At 43.6% G+C, this 17966-nt stretch overlaps 1 protein-coding gene across 3 annotated transcripts in view; it reads left to right on the forward strand.

Annotated features, from left to right (window-relative positions):
- SLC12A1 (solute carrier family 12 member 1) overlaps positions 1-17966 on the forward strand; it is a 372378-nt gene that overhangs the window by 15814 nt on the left and 338598 nt on the right. For all 3 annotated transcript variants that reach the window (XM_069222497.1, XM_069222494.1, XM_069222496.1), the window contains exon 2: positions 10648-11231. In XM_069222497.1, coding sequence (XP_069078598.1) covers positions 10830-11231 — 402 coding nt within the window. In that variant the 5' untranslated portion in view covers positions 10648-10829. The remainder of the gene's footprint in view (positions 1-10647; positions 11232-17966) is intronic.

A 17966-nucleotide genomic window follows, 5' to 3' on the forward strand; every position in this document is an offset into this window, starting at 1 on the left:
ATGTCGGAGGGACTGGGGGAGTGATTGGAAAAATGGAAATACTTACTACTAAAGGGGATTTATAGAGGAAGAAGGAGAGTTTGAGGACAGGCTAAACAGTGGTTTAGGGAGGGATATACACCCACTCGCAAAATAGTAAGCCCATTGCTATTAAATGTACTCTAGTTCAGACCTGGGGTAAGTCCAGCACAGGACACGGCCTACCACTGGTACTGCAAAACCCTCCTATAGAAAATAAGGGAGACAGGGGCTTAAAATAGAACCCCTCAGGAAATATTGTGAAATAAAATATTTTATTTGAATTTTTTAAATTTTTTATTATTGTAGGAAAGTCATCCTTTTTGCGTTGATCACCTCCATTTTCTGACTGACTCTGGTGGTTACTGACACTGAAAGTGCCCTGGACTCGGTTAACCGGGGCCAGGGCAAGTGCACTGTCCTTAAGAGGTATATGGTAATTGGTGTAATTCTAATTGGCCAAGACAACCTACCTGTAAGTCCCTAGTATATGGTAGGGCATGTAGGTTTAGAGACCCTAGGGAACTTAATGCACTAAAGTGTGCACTGCCGTGGTGTCTAGTGTCTTTTCAAAGTCAGAACTGCCTTGGAGGCTGGTTTTAAAATAAAACTATGTCCAAATTCAACTTTGGAATTAAAAGTCCCCAGGGGCAAAGTGCCTTGTAATAGAAAGCAGGGGCAATATAAAGTATGTTTTATGTCCTGGTGGGGAAAAACAGCGAAAGTCGTTTTTCCTAGTTGTAGTACTGCTAGTCTGATAGGCTAACATTAGAAGTCTAGCTTTTGATTGGAGTTTGCTAGCAACGTGTGAGCGGGCGGTTTTTACTATCTGGGGAGCCCAGATTTTTTGCTTTTGGATCACCCTGTTTTCAACCTTTTACTGTGGGGGAGCCTCATAACCTGGGACTCACACACAGCAAACTCATGGTAAAATGGACTGCATCTGTTTACCCCTGGAGGTGCCTTATTAAGATAAGGCTGCTGCGACCAGCAAGAGTAGGAGGCTCAGGGCTGGTTACATGTGATCACGTGTGCACACGAGTATTCACCCATGTGAATGCTGCACGGGGAGGACTCCTGTTGTGTGCAGCCCAATAATTGCACCTAAGTAGCCTTGCGCAGAAGGGACAATGCAGAGTGGGTGGTGACCTGGAATAGGCCTTATGATGTGGGCGTACACATCTAAGAGATAGTCAGTGTACTTTCTTGTCTTGACTGCACTGACACTCCATTATGTTCCAATTGGAAAGTCTACCCTAGGGAGTAACTCCAGTTCTGTAGGGTCCACAAACTCCAGAGTCACACCAATGCACACTGTAACCTGTATGACTCAGCTCAGGATCAGGGCCCAGGCCTTTGTAATTCTGCTGGGCTGGATTAATTACTGTTCTCTCCAGCTGCAGGGACAGGGACCTGCATCAATCAGCCAGCTGCCAATCCATGCCAGGAACTGAGCCTGCCCCAGGCCAATCAATGAGGAGGGGCTCCTTTGAGGAATTTCTGGGGGTGACCATGGCAGGAATGTCAGGGAGAAGGGGAGCTGAGATCCTCAGAGCACATGTAGCAACTGACTCCTGGGCAGTGCCATTTTGAGTTATCCCAGAAGATTGAGCCGGATGGTCGGGACAGGGGAAGAGAGGTGATGTTGCAAATGGGCAGAGAGGTGATGTGGCGCATCAGGATAGGTCAGAGGCGCAGCCTTGCTGAACACTTCTACCCCCTCTTAAAAGCATTGTACAAGGGAGAGACCTCTCTCTTGGATGTACTTTTCTGCAGAACACTGGGACTGAAGACAGGTGTCTTAACAACTGGGAGGAAGAACCCCCTGACTTCCCACTGGGGCAAGGTCTTGGCCCCTGATTCACTCCAGACCCAGTGGAGTACCCCCCAGGACTAGGGAAGCTGGTCTCCTTACTCCCCCTGAGAACCAGTTGGGAGAAAGACTGGACATTTGTGCAAGAAGGGAGCACTGCCCAGAGAGAGCCGCACAAGTGGAAGACTGGTGCAGGGAGTCAGTGAGACTGGTTCAGGCCAAGAGGCCTGAAGAAAGTGCTCCAGGTGGCAAGGGCCAAGATCGCCCAGTTTGGCCCAAGGGGGCCTGAGATATCCCCATTGGGAGGTTTGTGACCTTTGACCCCTGCTAGTGGTCTCTCCTGATTAGTCAGCCTTAACTGGATTAGCCAGGTTGGTTTAATGAGGGGAAAAGTGGCCTGCACTGAGCAGAGGTTATCTGATGTGGGAGGTTGGCAGATGCTGAGGTCAGGCTAGGAAGGGGGCTGGGTAAATCAAACTAGGCTTCAAAGGAAGCAGGACAGAAAGGAATGCCAGCTAGGCTGTCCTCTTACCCTGTACCCCACAGATAGATAGCAGGCCCAGGAAAGGAATTTGCAGATGTCCGGAGGTGGAGTGTTAATGGAAATGAGCCACACCAGAAGGTTGGTGTAGCCAGGTCTTGCTCATCTGGAGAAAAATCATCCATCTTGGATTTTTTAAGGGCAGTGCTTTATGAGAAAAGAAAATGATACACTTTGGAGGAAGCTGTCATGCTTTTGTGTGGCACCCTGAAGCTCATTGGACAAGGGTGCCCCGTGCTTGTCCCCTAAGGTGACTGAATAAAAGTGGCTGATCTGCATTGCGACTAAGATCTGCTGCCTGAAACCACAAGACGAAGGACTGCCCTGCTGGAACCCTGGTCTGCCACCAAGAGGACTGCATGCTGAAGTACTCTTCCTGTTGCACACTGGAACAACAGCCCTAATGACTTTGCCTTGCGTCAAACCAGACTCAGTAGTGGACTCCCTGAAAGCAACAGGTTAACAGAGCTTGCCTGCACCAACTATCACAAAAGTTCTCAGCCTGGAGTGTGTCCAGTGGACTTTTAAGAATTTGGCCAGTTACATTGTGGGGACTGAAGTTCTAAACTCCCAAGGACTATCTCAGTGATGCTAGACTCTTGGATTTGTGTTTTGGACACCTTGAACCCTGAAGAGCAACTTCCAGAAGTTTGGAGCAACTTTTGGAAAAAGGTCCATAAGTAGACCGACTTGCCGTCGTGAGTCAAGCTGACTACCTTAAACTTCGACTTGGCCATGATTCCAGGTTCAACCCACTGAAAGCTCCAGACTTCCAGGATTTGACTGGGGTCTTGAGGAAAAGCAGTCCGACGATGTTGCATTGAAATTAGCTTGCTGAGGTAGACTGCACCACGTCAGCAGAGAAAAGTTCTAGAAAAGTTTCTAAGTGCAAAGGTAAAGTTTTGACCCAGGCCTCATATTCAGTGTATCCGAACAGGCCTCCAACGCAGTCGGCCTCAAACTATGAGTTTGACCTGGTCAATTATGATCAGATGTCCCCGGTTGGTGCTATTGATATCTAAGCTCTAGCAAGCACATGTTTTTATTCCATCTTTAAAAATGCATAACTCTGGGTCGCTATATTGGACTTGTCATTTTGGTCTCATTCTAAAGATAAAAATATTTACTATTTTTATTAATTGGTGTGGGATTTTTATTGTGTTGTGTCTTACAGATTTACTGTATTGGTGTATTTAAATGCTTTACATACCTGTCTCCTAAGTTAAACCTGCCTGCACATTGCCAAGCTACCAGGAGTTGAGCCAGGGGCTGGTGTTTTGAGACCTTAACTGAACCTAACATTGTCTGGGGTCATTAATGTACTTACCTCTACTAATAAGCAGCCTTCAACACAAGTTATGAAAAAAATAGTTACAATAAATCTAACAACTCGCCAAGGTTGGATTTATTATAACTATTACAGGAAAGTAGTTTAGAACTTACTATACTGAAGTAGCCTAAAGCAGTCCTGTAGCAGCTTCTTCTGATTGGTCAGCCTTTTTACAGCTTGACCCCGTGAGTATGTGTGACAAGACCTGGGGCTGAAACAATACAGCCATTTGGTGAGAGGAGATCTGTTTCCCGGAGAAGCCAGGGTAGGAAGGGGTCTGGGAGATAAACTGAATTTCACAGGTAGAAGTACAGAAATCAAAGGACCTGGGTCAGCCCCCTCTTCCTTGATCCCCAGCCAGATGGGAGCCCCTCTAATTAGATTAGGGGAGGATCTGGAAGGAGAGAGTAGGGAAAATGCACCCACACCTGTGGGTTCAGTTAGCCAGACCTGCAGTCCAAGGAGAGAATTTCTCAATTTTTATGTTTGAGGAACTGCATTCTGGGAGAAACATATCTCACACTTCCCAGGAAGTGGTCATCACAGAGGATGGCAACTTGAACCTCATTGGTAGGGGTGCCTCCCCTCTTTCCAGCCCAGACTGTGGAATACATATGGGAGAGCTGCTGGAGCCCTTCAGACCTATGCATGAAACATCTGAAGAGGAAGGACTGGCCTGCTGCACAGCAGAGGTATGCACTCAGAAGGACTTTGAAGGCTCCACACAAGAAGGACTTTGCCTGTCTTCAAGGTTAAGGAGAAGATTCCCTGAGCAGCAATAGGTAGAAAAGTACTGGAAGAAACAACCTGCCACATCCACTAAGAGAACAACCTCACCTGAACGGCTTCAGCTGGATTTTCTTGGACTGTGTGCATTGTGGGAGTTGGAATTCCATACCTCCAAGAGGCAAACCAGTACTTCTGAACCCTTGGCTGGTGCTGTGAACCCTTGCTGACTCTCAAGGAACTTTTCATAAGAAGAACTGAAAGTTTGGGAACTTTTGCCAGCTTTTGTGAAAAACGTCCAGAAGAAGACCGGCTCGATGTCGAGAGTCAAGATGGCGTGTAGAACTGCGAATCGGCTTGACTGCACTGGCTTGCCCCGCTGAAGACTCTGGAGCTCCGTGCCACTGCCACCAAGGACAAAGGCCCCCAGAGACCCACCAAGGCATCACACTGAAGCAAGTCACCGTCATCAAAGTGAACTCTGGATTTAAGGACCCGATCGCTCGATGTTGAAAAGAATAGCTCCAAAAAAGTGAATAGTTGCAAAGGTAAATTCTAGACCGGGACCTACCTGTTAATCTATGTGACCCACAGTCCATCGCAGTCAGCCTAAAACTTTGACTATGTCCTGGTTCAGCACGACCAGATAGGCGTGGTTGGCACTTTGGCCCTCATTCCAACCCTGGCGGTCTATGACCGCCAGGGCGGAGGGCAACGGAAGCACCGCCAACAGGATGGCGGTGCTTCCAGGGCTATTCTGACCACGGCGGTAAAGCCGCGGTCAGAAAAGGGGATCCGGCGGTTTCCCGCCAGATTACCCCTGGCCCAGAGAATCCTCCATGGCGGTGCTGCTTGCAGCGCCGCCATGGGGATTCCGACCCCCTTCCCGCCAGCCTGTTTCTGGCGGTTTACACCGCCAGAACCAGGATGGCGGGAACGGGTGTCGGGGGGCCCCTGGGGGCCACTGCACTGCCCATGCCACTGGCATGGGCAGTGCAGGGGCCCCCTAACAGGGCCTGATTAGGATTTTCACTGTCTGCTTTGCAGACAGTGAAAATCGCGACGGGTGCTACTGCACCCGTCGCACCCCTGCAACTCCGCCGGCTCCATTCGGAGCCGGCTTCATTGTTGCAGGGTCTTTCCCGCTGGGCCGGCGGGCGCCCTTTTGGCAGTCGCCCGCCGGCCCAGCGGGAAAGTCGAAATGACCCCGCGGTCTTTCGATGGGGGAACTTTGGCGGGCGGCATCCGCCGCCCGCCAAAGTTGGAATGACCCCCTTTATGTTTTAGGCGCTAGAATGCACATTTTTTTAATTTAAACTTTGAAAATTCATATCCCGGTCCTCTACATTAGATTTTTGTTGTTTTGGTGTCATTTTGAAGATAAAAGTGTGTGTGTGTGTGTGTGTGTGTGTATGTGTGTGTGTGTAGTTTAATGTTAAAATATAATATAATATAGTAAAATATATATTATTTAATGGTAACATATTTTAGTAACCTTGTTTTATTACAAAATAAATGTAATTTAATGTTTACAAATTAATTAAATTAATCTAAATAAATTCTATACATAACTTTATAATTTTAATACATAATAATTAAATATGAACGTTTTGCTTTAGGTTAGGCTTTTCTGATAAATCTTTTGAAAAATAATTTATATTTAATTTAATATATTTAAATTGAATAAATATATCATTCAGAATTAGGTAATAGAGATCTAGAATGCTTGTTCTCCATTTAAAATAAATAAATACACAAATAAAAACATATTTACATTGATATTTAACATACTTAGAGTTTTACTATTTTTTCTAAAGTTTAATAAACTTTTTCATTTTCCCTATACTTTATCATGGTGAGAGCTCCAACATGGTGGTAGGTAACTCTGTCTATATGTGAAAAGTTACTACCAGTAACTTTCTACTATTAACTTAATTTGGAATTGCATATTTAATTAATTTAAATGGATTAAATAACATTATACTTACTTTTGTAATATTTTTTCGAAACATTTCTACCTAAAGTAAAATGTTTGTATTTACTTGTTATTTATTATCCTTTGCAAATATTTATGCCCAGAACTAGTTTAAATTACTTTAATTATTTTTAATATTGGTTACATGTCTTTCTAAATTAAACAAGTTTGTTAAAATATGATATCATATTTTTTTTAAGTGATATATACTCTTTAAGTATTAAATTAATATATATATATATATATATATATATATATATATATATATATATATATATAAAAAGAGGAGAATTGTCCTGACAAGCGTGTTGTGGCGCACTTATTTCACCGGTGGTTCTGATTGAAGGCAGGACGTCCGTATTTCAAAAGAATGGGATTTCTCTTTCACTTGGTCAAGAGAAAAGAACCGCACTCTGTCGTTGTGCAAATAATAATTAAACTTTTATTCCATTTGTGGAATTACAAACAAACAAGACAGGAATCCCCTGACGCGTTTCGGTCACACCGGACCTTGTTCACAGGTGTTTCCTGTGTACTCATTTAGCGCTTTAAATAAACTACCGAGACTCAACAGAAAAAATACTACTAAAATTGCACCCAAACATCAAAAAATCAAAAAATGCTCCTCAACATCACAAAATATATACACTTTAGCAAGAAAAAACAAAAACTTTTTTTACTAATGTTATTCAACCAACTATAATATTGTTACAAAAATCCGAGATGTTTGTCTCCTAAATTTCCCATTTGCTATGTCTTCTGGTAGATGTAGTTTATAACATCTCCTCAAATAAATTAAATTGTTTTAACATGTATTATTTTAGATTTTGTTTGTTGAATTGATTGAAAAACAATATTAGAACAGTTCTAGAGGTGTTTTAACATGCTACATGGAGCCTCATTAATTTTTAATTAATAGAATAAGGATCATATTCATTTCTTGCCTATAATAGCACAATCCCCAAAATTCTATTTTAACAATGGCCCGCACTTAAACCTACACCTCTGATGTCAGTATATTTTGATGTTATTACTGCAATAAATCTTCAATTTTTGGCGCCAAAAATATATATATGTCCATCATAATAATAACTAAGAAAGACAGAGAGAGGAGGTGAGAAAGAACAAGGGGAGGGGGGGAGGGTGGGAGAGGAGGAGAGTATGACGGTGGGAAAGTGAAGGGAAAGTGAAGGGTGAAGCAAAATCCTATAATTCTTCCCTCAGAAATAAAAGAATGGAAGAATATTTTCTTCTCTTTTCTCTTTACTAACATATAGGCCAAAACAAACCCCCAAGGAGAAGCATCTTAAAAATGATGAAATTCAGTTAGATAAATGGCAAGCTTTTTAACCCTTATAGGTGTACAAATAACTCTTCATCCTGGTTTAAACCTAACGGAGTGAGAGATCGGATATCCAGTATGTATCTGGATTCCAGCTGGCATAATTTATTTTCTCTATCACCACCGCGCTCCAGTTTTGGTACCTGATCAATTGCATAAAATGTCATGAGTTCCCACTTGCTATCATGTTTTTGTTCCATGTGTCTCGCCGTTGAATAGCTCCTATCTGTATTGATAGTTGCTCGAATATGTTCTAAAATTCGCTTTTTAGTTTCACATATAGTACTGCCAATATATTTCAGCCCACAAGGGCACTCAATCACATATACTGTGTAACGACTTTTACAATTCAAATGTTTGCGTATCACTCTCTCCATGCCAGTATTTGTAGAGTACTCTTTCTTGTTCACACCAATTTTACATTCCTTACAGCTACTGCATTTCCAAAACCCAGGTTTCTGTAACCAGTTTGTTTTTCTAATTTGGAAATGACTGTGTGTTAATTTGTCCCTTAAATTTGCTGTTCTTCTAAAAGTCATTTGTGGGTATTGTCCCATAATTTCTCCCACTGTTGGGTCCATAAGTAAAATTGCCCAGTGACTCTCCAAAATCTTTCGAACTTGTGTGGCACTCTGAGAGTATGTAGTTATAAACCTCAACTGCTGTTGTTTGGAATGTTTAGTAACTTGGTTACCACCATGTATTAGTTGTTCACTTGATGATTGTTTCAAACGTTTATCTATATACATTTATTTTAACATTATTTGCAATGGAGTTCTATTGTAAGCCCCTGCCTCCATTAATTTTTATAGGAAGTTGCTGCAGTCCTGGTGATTGGCCATGAGTAGTAATGAACTACCTCCCGGTCTTAGTGATTACTGTTTTGGGTAATTTCTGGCTATAGTAACTTTACACTTGTAACTATGGCTCCACCCCTATTTTAAGGAGGCACACCTGTTGCACAAAAAAGAGATGTTTTAGAGCTTGGTTTACAGGCCCAAAATCTTAGAATTATTCTTAACAATAGAAATGCTTTGACCTTCTTACAACATTTGAATTGCTTTGAGTAAATTAACCTGCATTGGCAAAGCCAATAGATCTTGCTCATTTAATGCTTGTATTGTTTTTCTAGATGGCCAACATGCATGCACATGCATGGTGACAATCTTTAAACAACTTTTCTTGTGCTTTAAGATTATCCCTTAAAAGATGGCCAGCACGGCTGTGCGTGCATCTGCTGTGACCTTCTTATAATGAATTTTCTTAAAGAATAATACAATTCATTGTAAGGTGCCCAACACACATATTCACATGCAAAGCTGGCTAACTTGGATTGGTTAAAAAAACATTTTAAGAGAGTCGCTTGCTGATACAGTGGCAACTGGCACTTGGTTCAAGATGGGGCTAAGTGGGCAAGCAGGCACGAGGAGGTAGCTTTTGATAAAAAGAAGGCTGTGGTTGGCAAGGTGAGGGAAGTGGGTACAGATAAAGGGGAGAAAATATTTCATCATATGCACTACAGTGCAAGGCCTGACATCAGTAGTGGAAGGACATATGCCATTTAAGCAAAGCACAGCAGGACTAAAATGTTCCTTGGGTAGGATAAACAGAAGAATAGGGAGGAAAGCCATCAAATCAGATGAAGGGCAGTATGATAAACAAGAACGCCTTCCAATCATGAGTATGCAGCTGACCCAAAGCCTACTCTGTGTTGCTTATTGATCACAATAGGTCTCAGACAGTCTGCAGGGAAGACCTAAAAAGGCCATTACAGAGACTGATGTCAAATTTACGGAGCACACTTCTTTATAGTATTACATCATAGCCTTCTCAGTCATCCAGGGTTCTCCTTCTTCATGGTTCTGGGTTTTCTCAGTGACCCTTGACATTATGGTGAGGTGTTATTGTGCATCTTGATAGTGTATCAGGGGCATAGATAATCAACAATGGTAAATTCAGATAGGAGAGATGTATTATTAATTAGAACGGCTATTATAGGAAAATAGCTATAGGGACAAACATCAATGACAATAGAAATACGTGAAATATTAGCAAACAAATCATAGGATCCCACAGTCTATGACAATATGACAGTGGCTAAAATACTATCCCCTGCGAAACTCTGAGTTGTGCAAGTATAATTTGGTGACCATCTCTAAGCTCCTCTTTCAGTCAAGTATTGAAATGCCCAGTGTGGATCACTTTCATTGGAGCTTGGTGAAACTTAAAACATAAGTGTAAATATTTGCCTGCCAGTGATTATATGGGATGTATTGAATATCGACTGCTGAATGATATTATAGAGAACTTAAATAATATTTATAATGCTATTCTCAGAACATTCTCTTAACTGTTCCAGTAGCAGTAGTTGGATAAAAATGTATTGGTATTTCTGAAACAAACAGCAACAATTTATCATTATGATTATATGTGAATGCGTTGGAGAATGTATCAGTAAAAAAATAAAAACGTTGCACAATGTTTTCTATATCGTCTCTACCAGTGATTGAAATGGAAAAAGTGCAGTACCTGCTTGTTTCTGAGAAGGGCCGGTACTCTCCAATTAAAAGTATTACTTTTTTTCTGGAGAAGTGCAGGTACTCTCCCTCTCCAAATAAAAAAGTGCCGGTACTCAGTACCGGACAGTACCGGCCCATTTGAAGCACTGGTCTCTACTAACCAATATCGTAGAAACGGAATGTCACGGAAATATGTGCCAAACACTTGATGCACATTTACACTGAAAAAAAACACTCTGCATATTACACTTATATTAATGAGATAAATCAAGCATGTGCTCTAAGCTCGTTCCATCTGAAATAAAGATGCTTGCATCACAGGTCAGTAGGAAACCAAGAGTCTATTCGCTGTTTGTTTACTTATTCTTTTTTTTGTGCCTTAGGTGAGACTTACAACACAAGCAAGAAGACGTCTTGGGCGGAAGTATTCAAGCGAGCGTCGTTTGAAACATTGCAACTATGCCGTTCTGAGTTTACCCTAATTTGTGTTTTTTTGCCAACATAAGAACCGTTTTGGTGATAGATATATTTTCAGCTTCGGAGTCCTTGGACAGATTCACTTGCCATGTCAATGAATAATTCTTCAAACGTTTTCTTGGATGGAAATCCCAGCAGTCCTACCCGCTTTCAGGTCAATGTTATCACCGAAGGCCATGATAACGCGGGATTCCAAGAAGACAAGGACCCCCCGCTCTATGAGGAGACATCTTTTACTGATGACCGGCATGGACTTAGAGTAAACTATCGGCCTGGGTACAGCAATATCCTTAATAACGGTGACACTGTCAAGTCGGATGGAGCCTTTCACACATATGACACACACAATAACTCATATTACCTCAAGACCTTTGGCCATAACACAATGGAAGCTGTTCCAAAGATTGATTATTATAGAAATACCGGCAGCATCACCGGTACCAAACTACCCAGGCCAACATTGGCGGAGCTTCATGAGCAACTCTCCAAGGTAAGCATAACCTATGTGCTGTGTGTTTTTATACTACCAACTTTCTGCAAAATCAGATTATCTACATACATTGCACATAGTTATAATAACAGTGTACCCGATTCTAATAAAGTTTTTAGGATTCCTTCTTCTGGTATAGTTTTTGGCATAGTATTGATACAGGATGCAGTTCCCACGAACCAATTAATTTAAAAAAATGAAACCACCATGCGATGTTGAAGAAGTAGTATGTGAAATATTTCATTGTGTTGCTATGTAATATAGGCACTGCCTGAGAGCGAAATACCTGCTACACAGGCACAGTAGGAATTCAGCATCTCTCATTTTTGGCTGACAGCCTGTTAAAAAATCTTGCACTCTTTATGTCTCATGTTGGTTTGCTGTCACATATAAGGATGTTCATTGCACATTTCTCTCCATTCTTATCAAGTGTCCCACATAGATTTCCACACATATACCAATAACATTCATTCATATTTCTGGACTTCTGGGAGCCTCTACACCTGACATCCAAAGTGTGCTCACAGTGGTTATATGCAAATGGTACAGGGCAGTATTGTGACAAACAGATGTATTATTTGACAATTCAAAGGTCTACCCTAATTTGCTAGTCATTCCTCACCAATATCCACCTCTAAAGGTGATTGGCTCCTCACCAGGATCCGACCAAAAACCGAAATAAACCTTGTCATTCATTCTCATTCAACACTGGAGGCTCACAGCAACCAGGCATTGAACTAGTGTCCCTATTCCCCACATTTCTCAAGTTCTCTGTTAATCACCATCACGTTTAAGAATCTGACAATAATGCTGTAAGACACATGTATGTATTTATTTGATTACTTGATTTGAAAAGCACTTGCTTGTGGCAGGTAGCCATTTTGTATCACTGACCAGTGTGAAGAGCCAGTTATTGTCGTAGCCAAACCCATTCCAGTGCAGTATGCAATCCTTATATATAGTGGATGTCGGAGCTAGTGAAATATTGTGGTTTCAACGTAGGATGGCAACTCTTACATAAAAAGGCTTGCCTTGCTTTTCTTCTTGAAATGTGTGAGATTTGTGTGATTGCTGAGACCCGCGTTAAAGCAGTTCCAACTGAGATTTGCCGTTAATATTTGTGGACAGAATGCTACCATTCTATTCGAATGACAACCTGAAAACTTTGCTCGTTGTAGGTCTCTCAGTTTAGCTACAGCAGCGGCATAATTATCAACCAGGCAATCCTGCCTGGTGCTCCAAATCTCACTTCGATAAATCTGTCCTCCAAAATCACTCAGGCCTTCAAAAAGGAACTAAAAACACGAATCTTCACCACATTTTTCTAAGCGTGAAATGGTACAGTGTATTCATTGTCCCAGTGTTGGCAAGCAAAACGTTGAAGATGTTCCCTCTATCTCTAGTGGCGCTAAAAAGTCTAAGAGGCCCTCTACTCGATCTTTGGAGTGCAGTGTGAGTAACACCCTAGCACATACTGCTAACTTGATTGAAGAAGTAGAGGCTATTTTGGGTAATAATGTGTCTGCAACCTCCCTTAGTAGAGTCCCTCGATCAATCAAAATAACAGAAATGTTAAAAAAAAAAATCTGCGTTAGTTGAGAATAAGGGCAAGACTAGCAGCAAGCAAGCGGGCAACTTATTAGTAAAACTGCACCTCCTGTGATGGCAGGGAGCTTATGTGATGGGTCAGTTGCACAGTGCTGCAATAAGGAAACTACTGTTACTGACAAGGAGATAGCTTGTTTCCCTATTAGCCCTGAGGTTATAGTGGTAGTGAATGTTATGTGTTCAGTTTGGGCTACTGGCGAAGAACAAGGGCATCCTCACAACTGTTGCCTTCAAATCTGAGGGTCAGCCTGTTGGTGGCGAGAGCCTGGTTACCGAATCTCTGGAAGAAGGAAGTCCGACGAGGGTCTTGTCCAGTCCCAATTTGATGTCTATTCATCAGAAGTTGGACGATGTTAAAAGACTATTGCTTAGATCGCTGGAGAAAGTAACAAGTGAGTCAGGTCAAACCTGTAGCTGTTCGAGCGTGAGTGGGCCAGTGACTGTTTCAGGATCAAATGAGGGTGGGCCCCTATTGCCTCGTTGGACCGCTCATATTGCCTCGTTGGAAGACCAGATTTTGTCCCTGGACTTGCTCCATGAGCGTCCCAATAATACCCTAGCTAATATTTCAGCTATGAATAATATTACTGTATGCACTGAGGATGCTGGGGACAACTTCTGGGTAAAAAAACAGCGACTTAAGCATGAAACAACTGATATATTTTGTTAGATGGTGGCCATTCTGTCAGAGGGAATTCTGACGCTCAATACAAGTTTAAGCCAGTGGGGGCACACTGCCAGGACTTTGTTTATAATGTGGTACCAGGATTGTTTAAGAGTTAAGATAGGGCCCTAGACCATCAGCAGTGGTTGCCAGAGGAAAGCCATTAGTCCTAAAGCACCAGTCCTTAGATGTAGAGGAGTCAGGAAGAATCATTTATATGGTTAGGGTCTCTAAGCTGTCACCAGGATCCCATGGAAATCAGTGTTCTTTGATTAATAAGATTATTTAGTTGTTCCTCAGTTATAAGAGTAGATGTAATAGAGCCAAGAAGGCATAGTTCCCAGGATCAGATTATGATTTTATTTCTGTGCTCCAGAAGGACAACCTGTTAGTGAGTAACTTAATTGATTTTTAATATTATACCTGCTATCTTAGAGACACCCTGAGTTCTGGTATTAGATTGAAGTTATCTCCACTAAAAATGCTATTCTCGTAACTTGTAGGAAAGAAGTTGGAAGAGTGGCTGGCCCCAATAAAATTCATGTCCCTGGGACAAATGGTAAATTATTTAACTCCAACGTAAGCCCTTCCCTTAATGGCAATGATTGACTATTCAATTCTGTTAGTTAAGCATCTAATGAAATGGTCACAGAGGGTGGGGGCAATTGCCAGTTACATCAAAGGCTAAGGGAAGAAGGGAGGTGATCTCAAGATGTATGGGCAATAGTTCTAATCTGTCTATCTTCTTGTGGAATTTGGCTGGGGTGAGCAGCAAACTGGTGGACACTGACTGGGTTACTTATTTTAACCAAAATGACATCTGCATATTCCAAGAGACTTGGGCAACAGACCCGGTGTTTTTGGACGGGTATCTAACATACAACGTGGGGGCTCAGTCTACTAGGGGAAGTGGTTGGGCTAAGGGAGGTCTCCTAATACTGTTAAGCAAGAAAATGCAATGCCTCATTTGGTTTTAAACATAAACTCACCAGATGTGGTAGGCGTGCAGCTTAATTTTTCGGAGGGCTGTAAGATTGTAATAATCAATGTTTATGCTAGATCGTTTGGCTCTGAACTGGGTTTCAGACCCTGATACAGCTGAATGAATTTGTAGAATGACTGCATCAATGTTTTAAAATAGTGGTTGCGGGCGATGTTAATTTTTTATGTGAACCTTCCACATACAGGTGATTTAACTGATTCTAAAGATTAATTCTGGGCTACTCCTCGGCTGCAGGGGATATGACCGCGCGCATGCTCTTGTGTTGCTCTCCAGTTGACAGAGCTGTGTTTAAGGTGAGGGCTCAAGGCTTAGAATGGCCATACGTGCTCAGATTTGTGCAATGCTCCAGCTTTTAAATGCGGTCAGTATTCTAGCATTATTGATTCCATATTGTAGGAAGTTGGCTCTGTATGTGCTATTTCAAAGTAAGGAATAGCATGCACAGAGTCCAAGGGTTCCCCTTAGAGGTAAAATAGTGGTAAAAAGAGATAATACTAATGCTCTATTTTGTGGTAGTGTGGTCGAGCAGTAGGCTTATCCAAGGAGTAGTGTTAAGCATTTGTTGTACATACACATAGACAATAAATGAGGTACACACACTCAGAGACAAATCCAGCCAATAGGTTTTGTTATAGAAAAATATCTTTTCTTAGTTTATTTTAAGAACCACAGGTTCAAATTTAACATGTAATATCTTGTTTGAAAGGTATTGCAGGTAAGTACATTAGAAACTTTGAATCATTTCAATTGCATGTATACTTTTCAAGTTATTCACAAATAGCTACTTTAAAAGTGGACACAGTGCAATTTTCACAGTTCCTGGGGGAGGTAAGTTTTTGTTAGTTTTACCAGGTAAGTAAGACACTTACAGGATTCAGTTCTTGGTCCAAAGTAGCCCACCGTTGGGGGTTCAGAGCAACCCCAAAGTCACCACACCAGCAGCTCAGGGCCGGTCAGGTGCAGAGTTCAAAGTGGTGCCCAAAACGCATAGGCTAGAATGGAGAGAAGGGGGTGCCCCGGTTCCGGTCTGCTTGCAGGTAAGTACCCGCGTCTTCGGAGGGCAGACCAGGGGGGTTTTGTAGGGCACCGGGGGGGGACACAAGCCCACACAGAAATTTCACCCTCAGCGGCGCGGGGGCGGCCGGGTGCAGTGTTAGAACAAGCGTCGGGTTCGCAATGTAAGTCAATGAGAGATCAAGGGATCTCTTCAGCGCTGCAGGCAGGCAAGGGGGGGCTTCCTCGGGGAAACCTCCACTTGGGCAAGGGAGAGGGACTCCTGGGGGTCACTTCTGCAGTGAAAGTCCGGTCCTTCAGGTCCTGGGGGCTGCGGGTGCAGGGTCTTTTCCAGGCGTCGGGACTTAGGTTTCAGAGAGTCGCGGTCAGGGGAAGCCTCGGGATTCCCTCTGCAGGCGGCGCTGTGGGGGCTCAGGGGGGACAGGTTTTGGTACTCACAGTCGTAGAGTAGTCCGGGGGTCCTCCCTGAGGTGTTGGTTCTCCACCAGCCGAGTCGGGGTCGCCGGGTGCAGTGTTGCAAGTCTCACGCTTCTTGCGGGGAGTTGCAGGGTTCTTTAAAGCTGCTTCTTGAAACAAAGTCGCAGTCTTTTTGGAGCAGGTCCGCTGTCCTCGGGAGTTTCTTGTCGTCGTCAAAGCAGGGCAGTCCTCAGAGGATTCAGAGGTCGCTGGTCCCTTTGGAAGGCGTCGCTGGAGCAGAGTTCTTTGGAAGGCAGGAGACAGGCCGGTGAGTTTCTGGAGCCAAGGCAGTTGTTGTCTTCTGGTCTTCCTCTGCAGGGGTTTTCAGCTGGGCAGTCCTTCTTCTTGTTGTTGCAGGAATCTAATTTTCTAGGGTTCAGGGTAGCCCTTAAATACTAAATTTAAGGGCGTGTTTAGGTCTGGGGGGTTAGTAGCCAATGGCTACTAGCCCTGAGGGTGGGAACACCCTCTTTGTGCCTCCTCCCAAGGGGAGGGGGTCACAATCCTAACCCTATTGGGGGAATCCTCCATCTGCAAGATGGAGGATTTCTAAAAGTTAGAGTCACCTCAGCTCAGGACACCTTAGGGGCTGTCCTGACTGGCCAGTGACTCCTCCTTGTTATTCTCATTATTTTCTCCGGCCTTGCCGCCAAAAGTGGGGGCCGGGCCGGAGGGGGCGGGCAACCCCACTAGCTGGAGTGTCCTGCGGTGCTGTGACAAAGGGGTGAGCCTTTGAGGCTCACCGCCAGGTGTTACAGCTCCTGCCTGGGGGAGGTGTTAGCATCTCCACCCAGTGCAGGCTTTGTTACTGGCCTCAGAGTGACAAAGGCACTCTCCCCATGGGGCCAGCAACATGTCTCTAGTGTGGCAGGCTGCTGGAACTAGTCAGCCTACACAGATAGTCGGTTAAGTTTCAGGGGGCACCTCTAAGGTGCCCTCTGGGGTGTATTTTGCAATAAAATGTACACTGGCATCAGTGTGCATTTATTGTGCTGAGAAGTTTGATACCAAACTTCCCAGTTTTCAGTGTAGCCATTATGGTGCTGTGGAGTTCGTGTTTGACAAACTCCCAGACCATATACTCTTATGGCTACCCTGCACTTACAATGTCTAAGGTTTTGTTTAGACACTGTAGGGGTACCATGCTCATGCACTGGTACCCTCACCTATGGTATAGTGCACCCTGCCTTAGGGCTGTAAGGCCTGCTAGAGGGGTGACTGACCTATACTTGCATAGGCAGTGAGAGGCTGGCATGGCACCCTGAGGGGAGTGCCATGTCGACTTACTAGTTTTGTCCTCACTAGCACACACAAGCTGGCAAGCAGTGTGTCTGTGCTGAGTGAGAGGTCTCTAGGGTGGCATAAGACATGCTGCAGCCCTTAGAGACCTTCCTTGGCATCAGGGCCCTTGGTACTAGAAGTACCAGTTACAAGGGACTTATCTGGATGCCAGGGTCTGCCAATTGTGGATACAAAAGTACAGGTTAGGGAAAGAACACTGGTGCTGGGGCCTGGTTAGCAGGCCTCAGCACACTTTCAATTGTAAACATAGCATCAGCAAAGGCAAAAAGTCAGGGGGCAACCATGCCAAGGAGGCATTTCCTTACACAACCCCCCCCCCAAACGAAAGAGGATGAGACTAACCTTTCCCAAGAGAGTCTTCATTTTCTAAGTGGAAGAACCTGGAAAGGCCATCTGCATTGGCATGGGCAGTCCCAGGTCTGTGTTCCACTATAAAGTCCATTCCCTGTAGGGAGATGGACCACCTCAACAGTTTAGGATTTTCACCTTTCATTTGCATCAGCCATTTGAGAGGTCTGTGGTCAGTTTGAACTAGGAAGTGAGTCCCAAAGAGGTATGGTCTCAGCTTCTTCAGGGACCAAACCACAGCAAAGGCCTCCCTCTCAATGGCACTCCAACGCTGCTCCCTGGGGAGTAACCTCCTGCTAATGAAAGCAACAGGCTGGTCAAGGCCATCATCATTTGTTTG

This window comes from Pleurodeles waltl, chromosome 3_1 (assembly GCF_031143425.1).
Source record: "Pleurodeles waltl isolate 20211129_DDA chromosome 3_1, aPleWal1.hap1.20221129, whole genome shotgun sequence".
NCBI classification, from domain to species: Eukaryota; Metazoa; Chordata; class Amphibia; order Caudata; family Salamandridae; genus Pleurodeles; species Pleurodeles waltl.